The sequence below is a fragment of the Rattus norvegicus genome, chromosome 9 (genome assembly GCF_036323735.1).
Source record: "Rattus norvegicus strain BN/NHsdMcwi chromosome 9, GRCr8, whole genome shotgun sequence".
Lineage (NCBI taxonomy): Eukaryota > Metazoa > Chordata > Mammalia > Rodentia > Muridae > Rattus > Rattus norvegicus.
In genome coordinates this window covers 35,267,536-35,279,920 of record NC_086027.1, presented here as the reverse complement: position 1 = coordinate 35,279,920, position 12,385 = coordinate 35,267,536, and the positions used below count along the sequence as shown (strand labels likewise).

Genomic DNA, 12,385 nt, shown 5'->3' with positions numbered 1-12,385 from the left:
CAGAGACAGGGTGAGGTCAGGGGTCTTCTAGATGGTATGACCATAGACGATAATTAATTTTTTTCTCTATGAAAAATAACCTTAGATTATAAATAATTTCTCATAATGTTCACATGGTTTCTCTGCAAATTGCATGCCAGTGTTGCAAGGTCAGTAAATTCACTGTTTCCCATAGATATATCCCCAGAAACAATAACCATACTTTGCATAGAATGGGAGCTCAGTTAGTATTTGCTGAATGAAAGAGTTCCCCAAGCTGTTGGATATTCCGACATTCTCCGTGCTGGAAAATTTATTCCTATCTATATGTCAACCTTTAGTTCTAACTTGAAGGCATCCAATTTATATTTCTATATTCTAAATGTAATCAATTTCTAGACCAGGCTTTGGAACTTGCAAGATCATATTCAGCCTTGTGTCCTACCTAAATACTCTGCCACCTGAGTATAGTAACACTATTAGTATTAACAGAATAGCAATAAATATTATCAACACTAATATAATAAGTGACTTTATGTCTTACCATTTCTCTGTTCAGCATGCCCTTTCTTCTTTCTTCCTCTTTCTCTGTACTGTTCTGACGCCTCTGGAATATTATTGGCCTTTACTAATCTCTGGACCAACATAAGCAATGGGTCCTGCCTTCTGCTCCTCTTCCTCCTGTTTCTCCTCCTCTCTCTCTTTCTCCTCCTCCTCCATTCACACCTATCTGTTAAATCCACCTCAGATCTGTTCAGAGTGGATTGTCTTGATCTACTTCCTGTTGTCCACCACATGCTCCATTTAACTCAAGATGGCAGGAATCACAATCTAGAATGCTATGAACTGTCATTTTCCCTTGATGGTTGAGTGCATTCTTTGAACTAGATTTCGGCACTTTAAGGTAAGGACAAGCATTTCATATTTTCCGTTTAGTCCCCAGATTCCAGTAAAAGTTGGAATACTCTGGAATTTAAAGGATGCTTATTGGATGGACGTATTCTCAAATGAATGTTTGTCAGTAATGACGTCTTTACTCCTATCAAGATAGAGTATTCCTCATGGTTACTGCTCTTCTGGGGATGTGTGAATCACTATCTGGGGAGCCCTAACTCCTCAGAGATTTTGGCCTTGTTTTCTGATGGGATTTAGGCAGCCTTTAGCTTCAAATTTATAAGAGATTGTGTGAGAAAATATCAATACTGCCATTTTCAGGCCCCTTATTGTTTTATAGTTGGTTAATTAGAATTTCTATAGAAATTTCACTGGTAGGAATGAGACTTTAACCTAAAGTATATTATAAATTAATTTGTTTTTTACTAATTATGCATACATGCAAAAATAACTTTCCATCTCATATCTTACTTTGCATTAGATAGTATTAAAATTCTTAACCATTTGCATAAAGAAAATGAATATCTGTAATATTTCTATCTGAATATCTGAATATTTCTAAAAGAACATAGACATACTCTTTTGAAATGGAAAGGAAATTGGTTATAATCATTGGGCATCCTCTCCACTGTGTTATGCATAATATGGAAAAACACCATAGTCAGAAAGGATTTGTAATACACAGTGCAGTAAGTTATTTTTTAAAGAGATCACTAAAAATGATTTCTTATTCTACTTGTCAAAAAAACATTCCAAAACAGAGTGTCCCCCAAATTTGTCTAGATTAATGTGGTTAAGCCATTTCTTCTAAATGTCTAGCTAGTAAACATTTTAGGGTCACCATCTCTGTTGCAGCTACACAATTCTGCCATCATGCCCTGAAAGTAATAAATGAACATAGGAAAATCCTAGGTGTTGCTGAGTTACAATAAAACTTTATTTACAGCCATTGACATTTTAATTTTAATTTTCACTTCCCCAGAAGAATTATACTTGATTTTTCCAATTGTTTAAAAAATATAAGAAACATTTTTAGTTTTTAAATGACACAAAATGAAGCAAATGGGACACATTTGTTGCAGGCCCCAATTTACCTATTTCTAGTGAAGACATTCCTATTAGTACAAGACTCACATGAATGGCCTTGGACTGACCCTCATGTACTAACAATCCCAATGCTGAAAAAATGAGAGTGATATGCTAAGAAATTAAAGGAGTTTTCCCAAGAGCACCTACATCTAAACCAAAAAAAAAAAAAAAAAAAAAAAAAAAAAAAAAACACACAAAATGGAGATGTATTCTATTGTCAGATCCCTCATTTGAAATGGGTAATGGAAAATGAAAAAAAAAGCTAGAATGTGAAGCTAATAACATAGAAATGATTTAGAAGAGTTTCCTCTTTGATACAGAAAAGGGATATGCAAAATAGTTAATCATACAGGTTGAATACAGCACTTAATATTTACTTAGAAGCTGAAGAAGGAACAAGAAAAATTCTACATCGTTACTTGTTTTTAAGGCCCAATCAAGTTTGTCTACATTTGACTGACACGAGGTCCTTTTTTTCCCTAACAAGGGAAATTGAAGACTTGAGCAAGGAGGTTTCTCATCTAAATTTGTATATTGTTCCACTAGGACTTGGGCATCTTAAACTCTGTAATGGTGGTGGTGGTGGTAATGGAGGGATGAGACTCACTGGTCCTAAGCCTGCCCTGCTCACTGCTGCTATTTACAGAGAAGATGCAGATAAGCATCACACGCCAGCCATCTCTTCCTTTCTCTACGACCCTCGACATTCTAATGACCACCGTTGGGAAAGAAGCCCATGATGGCCGGTCACCAAAGCAGAGTATGGGTGGTGTGGATAATTAAAGGTTTATCTATGGAAATATCTGAATTTTCCTATACACCACGGTGACAGAATTTTAAGAAAGGGATTTTTTTTCATGGAGATGTTGGAAGGTAAACACTGTGCATGCAAAAAAAAAAAGTACATATGGTATTCTTAAAACCATTGTTCTTCAATACCATCTACTTTTGATTTGATGGGCATATGAGCGTTTCATTGCCTCAGACCGAATTCTTGAATCTGTCTTTATTTCTCAGTGAAAAAGAAAAAAGCACAACGAAGTGAAGTACATTTGTTGTTGATTTGCTAGATAAAATCAAACTGCACCAGGCGACACAAATCTGAGTAGACAGGCTGGGATTTGAATCCCCAGGAGACTTACAACCTTGGAGAAGTCGCACAAACATAATGTGATTCCTCGTTTGCAAAACAAAGGCCCTGATAATAGCAATGAAGAGATCCCCAATAATGCCTCCAGAGAGGATTTTATCGTAAATTTGGCATCACTTCTAAGGTTCCTGGCTAAGAGTCATGTTAAAAGCAGTGTCTTGCACAGAAGAGATGTTTGACAAAATACTTGGTGAATGGATTAACGAGTGAATACAAAGTGTCAAGCTCCTAACAATTGTCCAGTAAGGCCAGAGAAAGAGCTATCTTTCCTTTCTTCTGAGGCTTTCTCAGTGTTTTACTGAGGATTTGCCATTGCTATATAAATCTAAACTACAGGATTTTGCACTGCTAAGTACTCCAAAATTTTCAGAAGTCCCACTCTGTGGGTCTCCTTTCTAGGAATACAGTGAAAACTACCAGTAGGTATGTCCTAGCATACCCAAGCATGACATCATATTCCCCAGCCCCCAATCTCTTCTTAGAGATGCTATGCAGGTAACCACCTAAAAATCTTAAGTGATATTTTCCACAAGTAGTTCCATTTAGATGGCTAGTTTTCTAATATTGATGCTAGCCAGTTGTTTCTTTTGAAAGAACATGAAAAATGATGTGAACTTGAAATATGTCTGAAACATCAACACAAAAAGCACAACAGACAAGACTGTTTTTTTAAGACAGCCTTTAAACACTTCTGTATACCCTTGCACATTTGTTTGTGGCTGCAAGGGTCCCTTGCTTGGGAGTTTCTTCAGATCCTTTACACTGAGTGGTCCAGAATGTGACTCGTTGCACTGAGCACTTGGGATGATACTAAAAAGTAGTGCTTCTGAAGGGCTCTTTGGTGCCTGTGTTCTTAGCTGCTCTGAATTTGTTGTTCATGATACTTTTATTCTCTATTTATGGAAACAGTATGTTTTAACCTGAATGATCATCTATATTTCCCCTAAAATCAAAAAGAAAAGTTCATTCTTTCTGGTAGAGTTGGCCAGAAAAGAGAAGGAGAGGGAGAAAGAATGGAAGAAAAAAGTGGAGAAAGAAAGCTTAAGGGTCAAGTAAACAGGACAGAATACACAGGGCTCCCGCTCACCTCACTGGATGCTACATTTCAGCACCCACACTTTAAGCTCTGCTTTTTGCAATGTGGCTCCTGCCTCTGGGTAAATGACTGCACTTAACATAAACCACTCAAGAGGCAATCTCTTGCCTGGGATCACTCAAAGAAATCCAAAGGCAGTGTGGTGTAAGCCTTAAATACTTTATTATGATGCATAACCCACCCGTGGTAGCTTTCTGGACAAGATTACATGAACATTATCTCCAAGAGTAATAGCCAACACTTACTTCCACTGAAGCACCTGAGCTCTGGTATAGTTCTGACTAGACTGTCGATGGATACTCAGTTCCCTCTTAGCCGAGTAAGGGAGTTAGTGTTAGGCCCATGTTACAGAAGATGATATTAAGGCACAGAGAAGGCAGCCATGTACTCGATCACATACCTTGTTGAACGCATGGGGAATTTCTCTCTTTGTATTTATTATAGCTTTTGCTTGTTGTTCCAGTTGTTGCTATTCTTGTTCTTTGTATTGTTTCTCTTCAGATGGGGTCTCCTGTTGCTCAGGTTAATCACTGACTTGATAGATAGTAGTTCACGATGATTTTGAATTTCTGACCCAAGTGCATCTGCCTACGTAATGCTAGTTTTAAAAGGAAATGCCACCATGGCAAGTTTATATGTTCCTAGTAACTAGATCCAGGGCCTTTTTTTTTTTTTCGCAGCTGGGGACCGAACTCAGGGCCTTGCGCTTGCTAGCCAAGCGCTCTACCACTGAGCTAAATCCCCAACCTTTTATATGCTATGAAAACAACCACATCCCCAGACACTGAAAATTATTTTCAAACTGAGATTTTTGAGATGGATAGGGAATTCTCCTAATATTTACACAAACTGTAAACAGAAACACCCGGGACCTGAGTCCAGGCAAAAATGGCATCCAGGGATAAATAAAACAGGCTTGTACATGGCTATGTTCTTTACTAGAATTAGTTGGGCTATTTTGCTCACTTTTGCTCCCTTCATCCATATACCTTTGCTCTCAAGGCTTTCCTTTCCTCGTGTTTTCCATTTCTGCCTTTAATTCAGATGACATATCAAATTTACTGTATGCAGTTTGTATGTGGAACTGACTCACTGTGGTGATGAAAAACACAGTCTTCATTCATTCTCCTTAACTTACACAATAGTATAGGGTAAAAACCTTATGATCCCCCTCCAGAGTCAGTCTTGTTTTAATTAAGGAACAAGATTGTAAGATAAGAAAAAAATAAAACTAAAAAAAGCTCAGACTTCTTGCTTTAGACTCATCCACAAAAATTTCCTTGAATTTCTGCATAACAAAATTCTTTCTTAGAAGGATAATGAAAAATGGATACAAGGTTTTGGTGAGGGATGCGGGATGTGTTGATGGGTGCTGGGAAGATTTGGAAGAAGGGTATGGAGATAGATATGGTTAAAATATGTTGTAAGCATATATATAAAATCTAGAAACAATAAATTCAATGCTATAAAATAGTTATATATGGAGAAAAAGTATTTACACTGATCATTTTAGAGCTTGGCAAATAACAGGCATGATGATAAACCCAGTCTGGTGGCTTCACTCCAAAGTTTACCATGATGAGTCACTTGTTTTACTGCATAAGAAATCAAATCTAGGTTTACAGCGCAAACATAGTACATTCAATTCAGGGCAATTCTTAGATCTTTGAAGATGTTCCTATTTATCCAGAGACACAATATCCTATCAACTTTCATCTAAGAACCGTAATCTGTAAGAGGATTTTTTTTTCTTTTTTCTTTCTTTTTTTTTTTTTTTTTTTTTTTTTTTTTTTTTTTGGAGCTGGGGACTGAACCCAGGGCCTTGCGCTCGCTAGGCAAGCGCTCTTCCGCTGAGCTAAATCCCCAACCCCGTAAGAGGATATTTTTAAAGAAGAACTTTTCTACCTTCTATGTGCTTCTATGACTGCCTTTAATTAACCAGTTATTACAGAGATGCAGTATAACTACACATGTATTGCTTTGATTTTGCCTTTATCAGTAAAACCCACATATCTACTAAGTTGTAGTTTAAGGAATTCATTTTTTGGACCTTACCTACTTAGTAGCTATTCCCATTGTCTTAAAGAGTAAGTAGTTCCCAATTTATATAACAGATTTGAACAGTTAACTCAATGAAAAAGGGAAGGGGTTGGGAAGTGGATTGATCCAGATGTCATACATAAGAACTTCAAAAAAGAAAAAAAATATACTTCTGAATTATTTTTGCTATGCCATAGTATATTTCTCAATAACCATTCAGTGTTCATGAGAAACCAAAATGTCAGCCTTAAACACATACCTCAGTAGATTGGGGGTAAATTTGTATTTAAAGCACTTTGGTATTCAGAACACATTAATATCAAACACATTGATAATTCAGAAGCTAAAAATTAAACCCCATCACTCTATTGAAATGTCATCTTGTATAATGGTTTTATTGAAAATCTCATTGTATTTTAAGAAAAACATTGCTTTGAGAACTAATTAAGCATTGTGATTTATTGCACATAATGATTAGTTCAGTTTGGTTGTATACATATATTAAAAGATGGGGTGCCATTTAAACAAAAATGAGCAACTTGAATAAACACAAACACACACACACACACACACATGCACGCACGCATACAAATGTGTGTAAATTGGAATTCCAAGTATAAGTAATGACTCCTAAGAATAAGTAATTTGTCTTCTGTATGCTCATACTGAAGAATATGGAACTTGACTTGGGTACCAATTAGTGATTTGACTTCCTTTTATATTCTTTTGGTCTATACTGTAATAACAAGTACAATCTATTCTGTCTAATCATAGTTTAAGCACTAACGATTTGTTCTATATATTCACAGTTTAACCAATAATGTATCTCTAATGAAAGACTGAGTTTTGTGGTGCAAAGTTAATGCCAGTATCACAAAATGAAATTACATATTCATGAATATGCCATTAAGCTAACATTTACCCAGAGTAATATGACCTCTGGTAGATACAAATATCCTCCATTAAAATTTATTTTGTGTTTATTTTTGGTTTCTGGTCAATGTTTATAAAAATAAACACATAATTAGACCTCAGGGCCCAGATATTTACTTCATGTTTAGTTTTTTAGTAGTAGAAAATAATATGAGAAAGACATTCTTCTCTTCTACTCAGCTTTCACAACAGACTAGTGAAATATGTGGTCTCTAAATTTCAAGCCAATTGAAGTTTGGGTCAAAGACATTAAATGTAATTTTGCACATTGTAACTCAGGAATTAAGGATGGATGGTTACCGGTGTGTTGACTGTTTTTCTAGACACAGCCAATTTTGTGTCCTTGAGCACATTTGAATGGGATTATTTATGGAAAGAAAGAGCACACTGGCTTTAAAAAAATCTAAAGAAACCAAAATTATTACAGTAGTTCTTTAAAAAATGGCATTTAACATCCGTAACCAATTTATGTCTTATATCCAGTACCTTTTTTTTTTCCTTCAACATTTAGTTAGCGGATCCTTTTTAAGCTTTAATATGTCAAATTGCGGGCCAAATGAAATTCCATCCTGCGCTGATAATGGATGTGTATAATAGCCACAAAGAGCTTTCATAAAGCATAATTTCACTGGTGAACTGCCATAATACATAACCAATTTAATTTGAAACCAAGCCAGGGGTGCAGTAATATATTTATACAACTAATATTGTTAAAAATCTTAATTTCGTCCTCTCTTGTTTTAAATTACAAGTTCCTTTAGAGGAAAATCCACTTACGAAAAGCCTAATGGTTTTTCACGTTAGTGAAACCTTTCTATTGTGAGGGCTTTTTACCATTTCCCCCTATCTGTCCACTTGAGGCATTACTGCAGAACGTGCACAGCCTAGGAAAACTTGTACAAACGATATTTCTTAATTCTAATATATATGTCCTTTGTGCTTAATTATTTATCATCTTAACCGTTATTATATACATTATTATAAATACAGGTACAGGTATATTACATACTATTATTTCATAGACCTCCAGAGATAAATCATTTATGTTCCGTTCAGTATGGACTGAAAGGTGCATGCCTCGGGGGCTGGAGATAGCTCAGAGGTCTCTACTGCCTGCTGTTGCCCTGGAAACAGGGCATTGGTCAATTATCAACAGCCATATGGAAGGTTGGGACAAGTATCTACAACTCCAATCCTCGGGGGTCCAGTACCCTCTCTGGGACTCTACAGGCACGGCACACACGGGGTACACAGACATACCAGGCAGGCACAACACTCAAACACATAAAATAAAAGTAAATAAATTAAAATTATTTGTAAACATGTATTTCTAGTAGTGAAAGCATACTTTCCAATATGAATATATATATATGTATACACATAAATATATATGTGCCATTCATTTGTTTGTTTGTTTATTGCATTTCTTGCAATTTTGGGTAAAAGTCTTAAGGCTACATTGCTACTGATGTATCTAATATTTCTGTGTATAAAGTTGTCTTTGTGGTTATGGTATCATTATTGGTACTGCGATATATGTTCCTTGGATTCTGGCCATTCTCTCTCAAAAATAGGCTTCCTTTATTGTCCATATCTTTCCGGGATCCATCTAAAAAAATCATTACAGAGTAATGCTGATAATTATACAAAGAAAACATATCCCAAAGACAAAATAAATATTTAAATATTTCAGCACACCAGAAAGTGCAACATGGGCTTCTAACAGTTGCAGTGGACAGGGCTCACGACCAAGCAGTGTCTGTTTCTGTTGGTGCCCTCAGGATAGTCACATCACCTAATCCTAATCAAAGCTAAAGAGATCTAGTAGTAAATGAAAGAATCCCCAGTTTAAGGAACAATGCTATCTAATAAATATGTATGTTTTAATGCTCTACTAAATGTAAATTTACCTTCAAATTGAACTTTGACTATATGCAGCACTTATGTGATGGATTTTTATTTCAGGGACATTTAAAGGCAAGATTCTCTGACAGGACTTTTCCTTTTTCAAATAGTGGCTAGCATTCAGAAGCTTCCCGCTGCATCTGTTCTAACCGACATCAACTTCCCGATGAAAGGCCGGAAAGGAATGGTAGATTGGGCAAGGAATTCAGAAGATCGCGTTGTGATTCCAAAAAGCATTTTCACACCCGTGTCATCAAAAGGTAATAATGAGAAATGTGAGGGGCTGTGAACCAAACATTTCTGACAAGGCCACCTAGTAAAGCATGAAGTAGGATTCTTCCTATATCACATAATATTGAAATACCTTACAATCGTGTTTGTAACCTAATTCTGTAAATGTAGACAACCTGTCCTTGGTCTTCAAATGAAAAGGCTGACTTAAGAAAAGGATTTATTAAAGTGGGGGAAATACAACCATAAACTATTGACCTGGATTTGGAATGCTCATAGTTCTACGTTAATATCCATCCCTAAATAAAGTGCATGGCCCTACACTTTAACTTTAGATGTCGACATGTGATCATAGTTTCAATTCAAAGTCACTGTTGGTGTTTATGTCTCACCTTTTTTTGTTGTTGTTCATCTTGTTTATGTTGTTTGTGTTGTTTAGCTAGTTTATCTCACCTTAACATCAACTTTTGTTTCCAGATTTTAATTTGGAAATAAGCTAAATTCTACTAATGTTAAGTACCTTCTAATAGTAGCTTCAAAAGAGGGTTTGTGGTCTTAATTCTCGGTTTGGTGATGCTTAACAAAATGCTACTGAAGATACATGGTCCTTTCCCCCACATCACTGGGAATTTAAATCCTTTATATGGACCTAAGGAGGTTTCTAATCTCAGGCTCAGGTCAGGGGAAAGATTGTCCCTTGTGTAACATTATCACAAACACGCTTGTCTAAAACCACCATGGCAGAGCGGTATGGCTAACTTACCCTAGGTATGGTTAAGAACGACTGAATTTCTGCTACCTGGCATTATGTGGGGATCAAGTACTAAACTAACCTGGAGATTAATGGATTAAAGTTTTGTATGGTTGTATTTTTGTGTGGTCTTACTAATAGCTTTTCACTTTATTCTTTCTAGAACTAGATGAATCATCTGTTTTTGTTCTTGGAGCAGTCCTATACAAAAACTTAGACCTAATTTTGCCTACTTTGAGGTAAGCTAAAAAGACAGAAGTTGTTGTAATCTCTGTAAATTCTTTTAAATGTGATTATAGTTCATTCTACGAAACAGTCAGGCTAGCTTTGGCAACATAAAGGGCCTTTTAAGTAAAACAGAATAGAGCAATTTAATGAATAGGTTATTAGCATATTATGTATTTCAAAGTAACTACCAAAGACAATTTTGGTGTCCGATTAAAGCTCTACTATTCTTTTGTTGCTAATCATGACTTGCCTGAAGATTAAAAGTAAAAAACAAAACAAAACGCCCACCCTCACTTTAGAATGGGTCATTGTAAAGTTTACCTGTCTTCCCCATTTCCTTGTATTTAACAATACTTTTCACTGGCCTTATAAGGAAATTAGAATGTCATGGCAGCTGGGAAAATGTGGTTTAGTACTTCATTTGCATAAGATCTCAGTTTGCTTCAGAATAAAATTTCAATTACAGCTACGTTCGGAAAAAAACACTCTTCAATTAGAGATTATTTTGGGGGAGAAATCCATCTATTTCTTTCCTCTCAGATATTTAAGAGAAATAAGACCTCAGTTAATAATTCCACCGACATCCATCCCAGTGTTCTATTGTCTCACCCGCTTTATTAAAGTGCGTGGGGAACATCATTTGCATCTATTTGCATAGTGATCTTATTACTCAGAATGACTTACTTCCTGACAGCCCCTCGTTCTGGAGGACTGAGACCCAGGTTTATTTTGGTTAACACAGCCATGCTTGCTCTGAGCTCTCCCAAGCACAGGCCCATAAATAAAGCCTTATGTTATTAGGGAGGAGAGCATTTGAATGATGTGTACAGTTTTATCAGAGGCATAACAAATGGTCTAATAAATAAAAACAAGCAGAGTTTAACCCGGCAGAAAAAGGGCCTCCTAACAAGATAGAAGACACTGCCATGATGCTTTGCAGATATTCTCCATGCTCATTATTAATGTGAGTGGTAAGTCACTGTTGATGTGCGGTGACTCCCAACCGCGGAGACCCTTCCCTGGATGGAATTGAGACTTGCTCAATCTGGATAGGTTATGGTTGGGTTGTGTTCTCCTGGGAAAATATTTAGTATGTTTATTCTAAGCCTTTCCACTGGACTCATATATATCGCTACAGATAAAATAGATTCGTGCCTGTAAAGGACAGAAGAGAGGTTTCTCAAGGTTAAAAGGTGCCCAGGTTAAAGGAGAGTCTTATTTCCAAAGAGTGTTCATTTTGTCACATTTATCATTGAAGAATTCTTGTCTAGACAATAACCAGGTGACTTGTTATAATTTTCCTTGAACATCTTAAAAGTTTCCAGAAGTTCTCTAGTTACTCAGTAATTTCCTTCAACTGCCTTCAGTGCAAATTTAAATAGAACCTCTTCACGGAGCATGTATGTTTTCTTTGCTGCTGAGGTCTAACCTGGAGTATAAAGTAAATATTCAACCTAAAACCATGCAGTGCTTTACATGATTGTTTTGTTTTGTTTTGTTTTTCTAGAAAGGCCAGCAGAGTTGGATGGATGACCCTGGTCTTTATAAAATAATTAAATATTCTCACATTTCCTGTGGGAGATTCATTGTTCCAAGTTTGAGAAATTCATGAAGTCTAGAAAACTGGAACTTTGTTTAATAAGATGACATTTTTGCAAACAAGAAGAAAGGAAGAGAGGGAGGGAGAAAAAAGAAAAGAAGAGAAAGGAGATAGAATAAAAGAAAAATCTTTCTATTCTTTAATGTGTGGCAAAGATGGATAAGTAGAGAATAATGGGCCCAGGATACGTTTTTAAAGGAACCAAACAGAGAAGCATCTGGAAGGTGGGCTCCCTCATAATCCACTTGTGATATAAATGAATTCAGATAGACCCTGGGGAAAGTTACTATATTCTCATAGGTAAACTGAGGGAATTGATCTTAAAGGTCTCAACTTCAAACACTGTGCTTTAGTAACAATGATTTCCGGAGACCAAAGACATTACTAACCTTTAGGTAAGAATTAGAAGTATGTGACAAGTATAGAGTCACAGGCAGATAGAGAACCAGTTACTGCGTATTACTGCACACTTGGTTGACTATAGGCAAT

The 12,385-nt window shown here is 36.2% G+C and overlaps 1 protein-coding gene across 10 annotated transcripts in view; it reads left to right on the top strand.

The window, feature by feature from the left end:
• Positions 1-12,385, top strand: part of Adgrb3 (adhesion G protein-coupled receptor B3) — a 727,877-nt gene that overhangs the window by 365,430 nt on the left and 350,062 nt on the right. For all 10 annotated transcript variants that reach the window (NM_001106898.1, XM_063266875.1, XM_063266874.1 and 7 more), the window contains 2 exon segments: positions 9,197-9,346; positions 10,232-10,307. In NM_001106898.1, coding sequence (NP_001100368.1) covers positions 9,197-9,346; positions 10,232-10,307 — 226 coding nt within the window.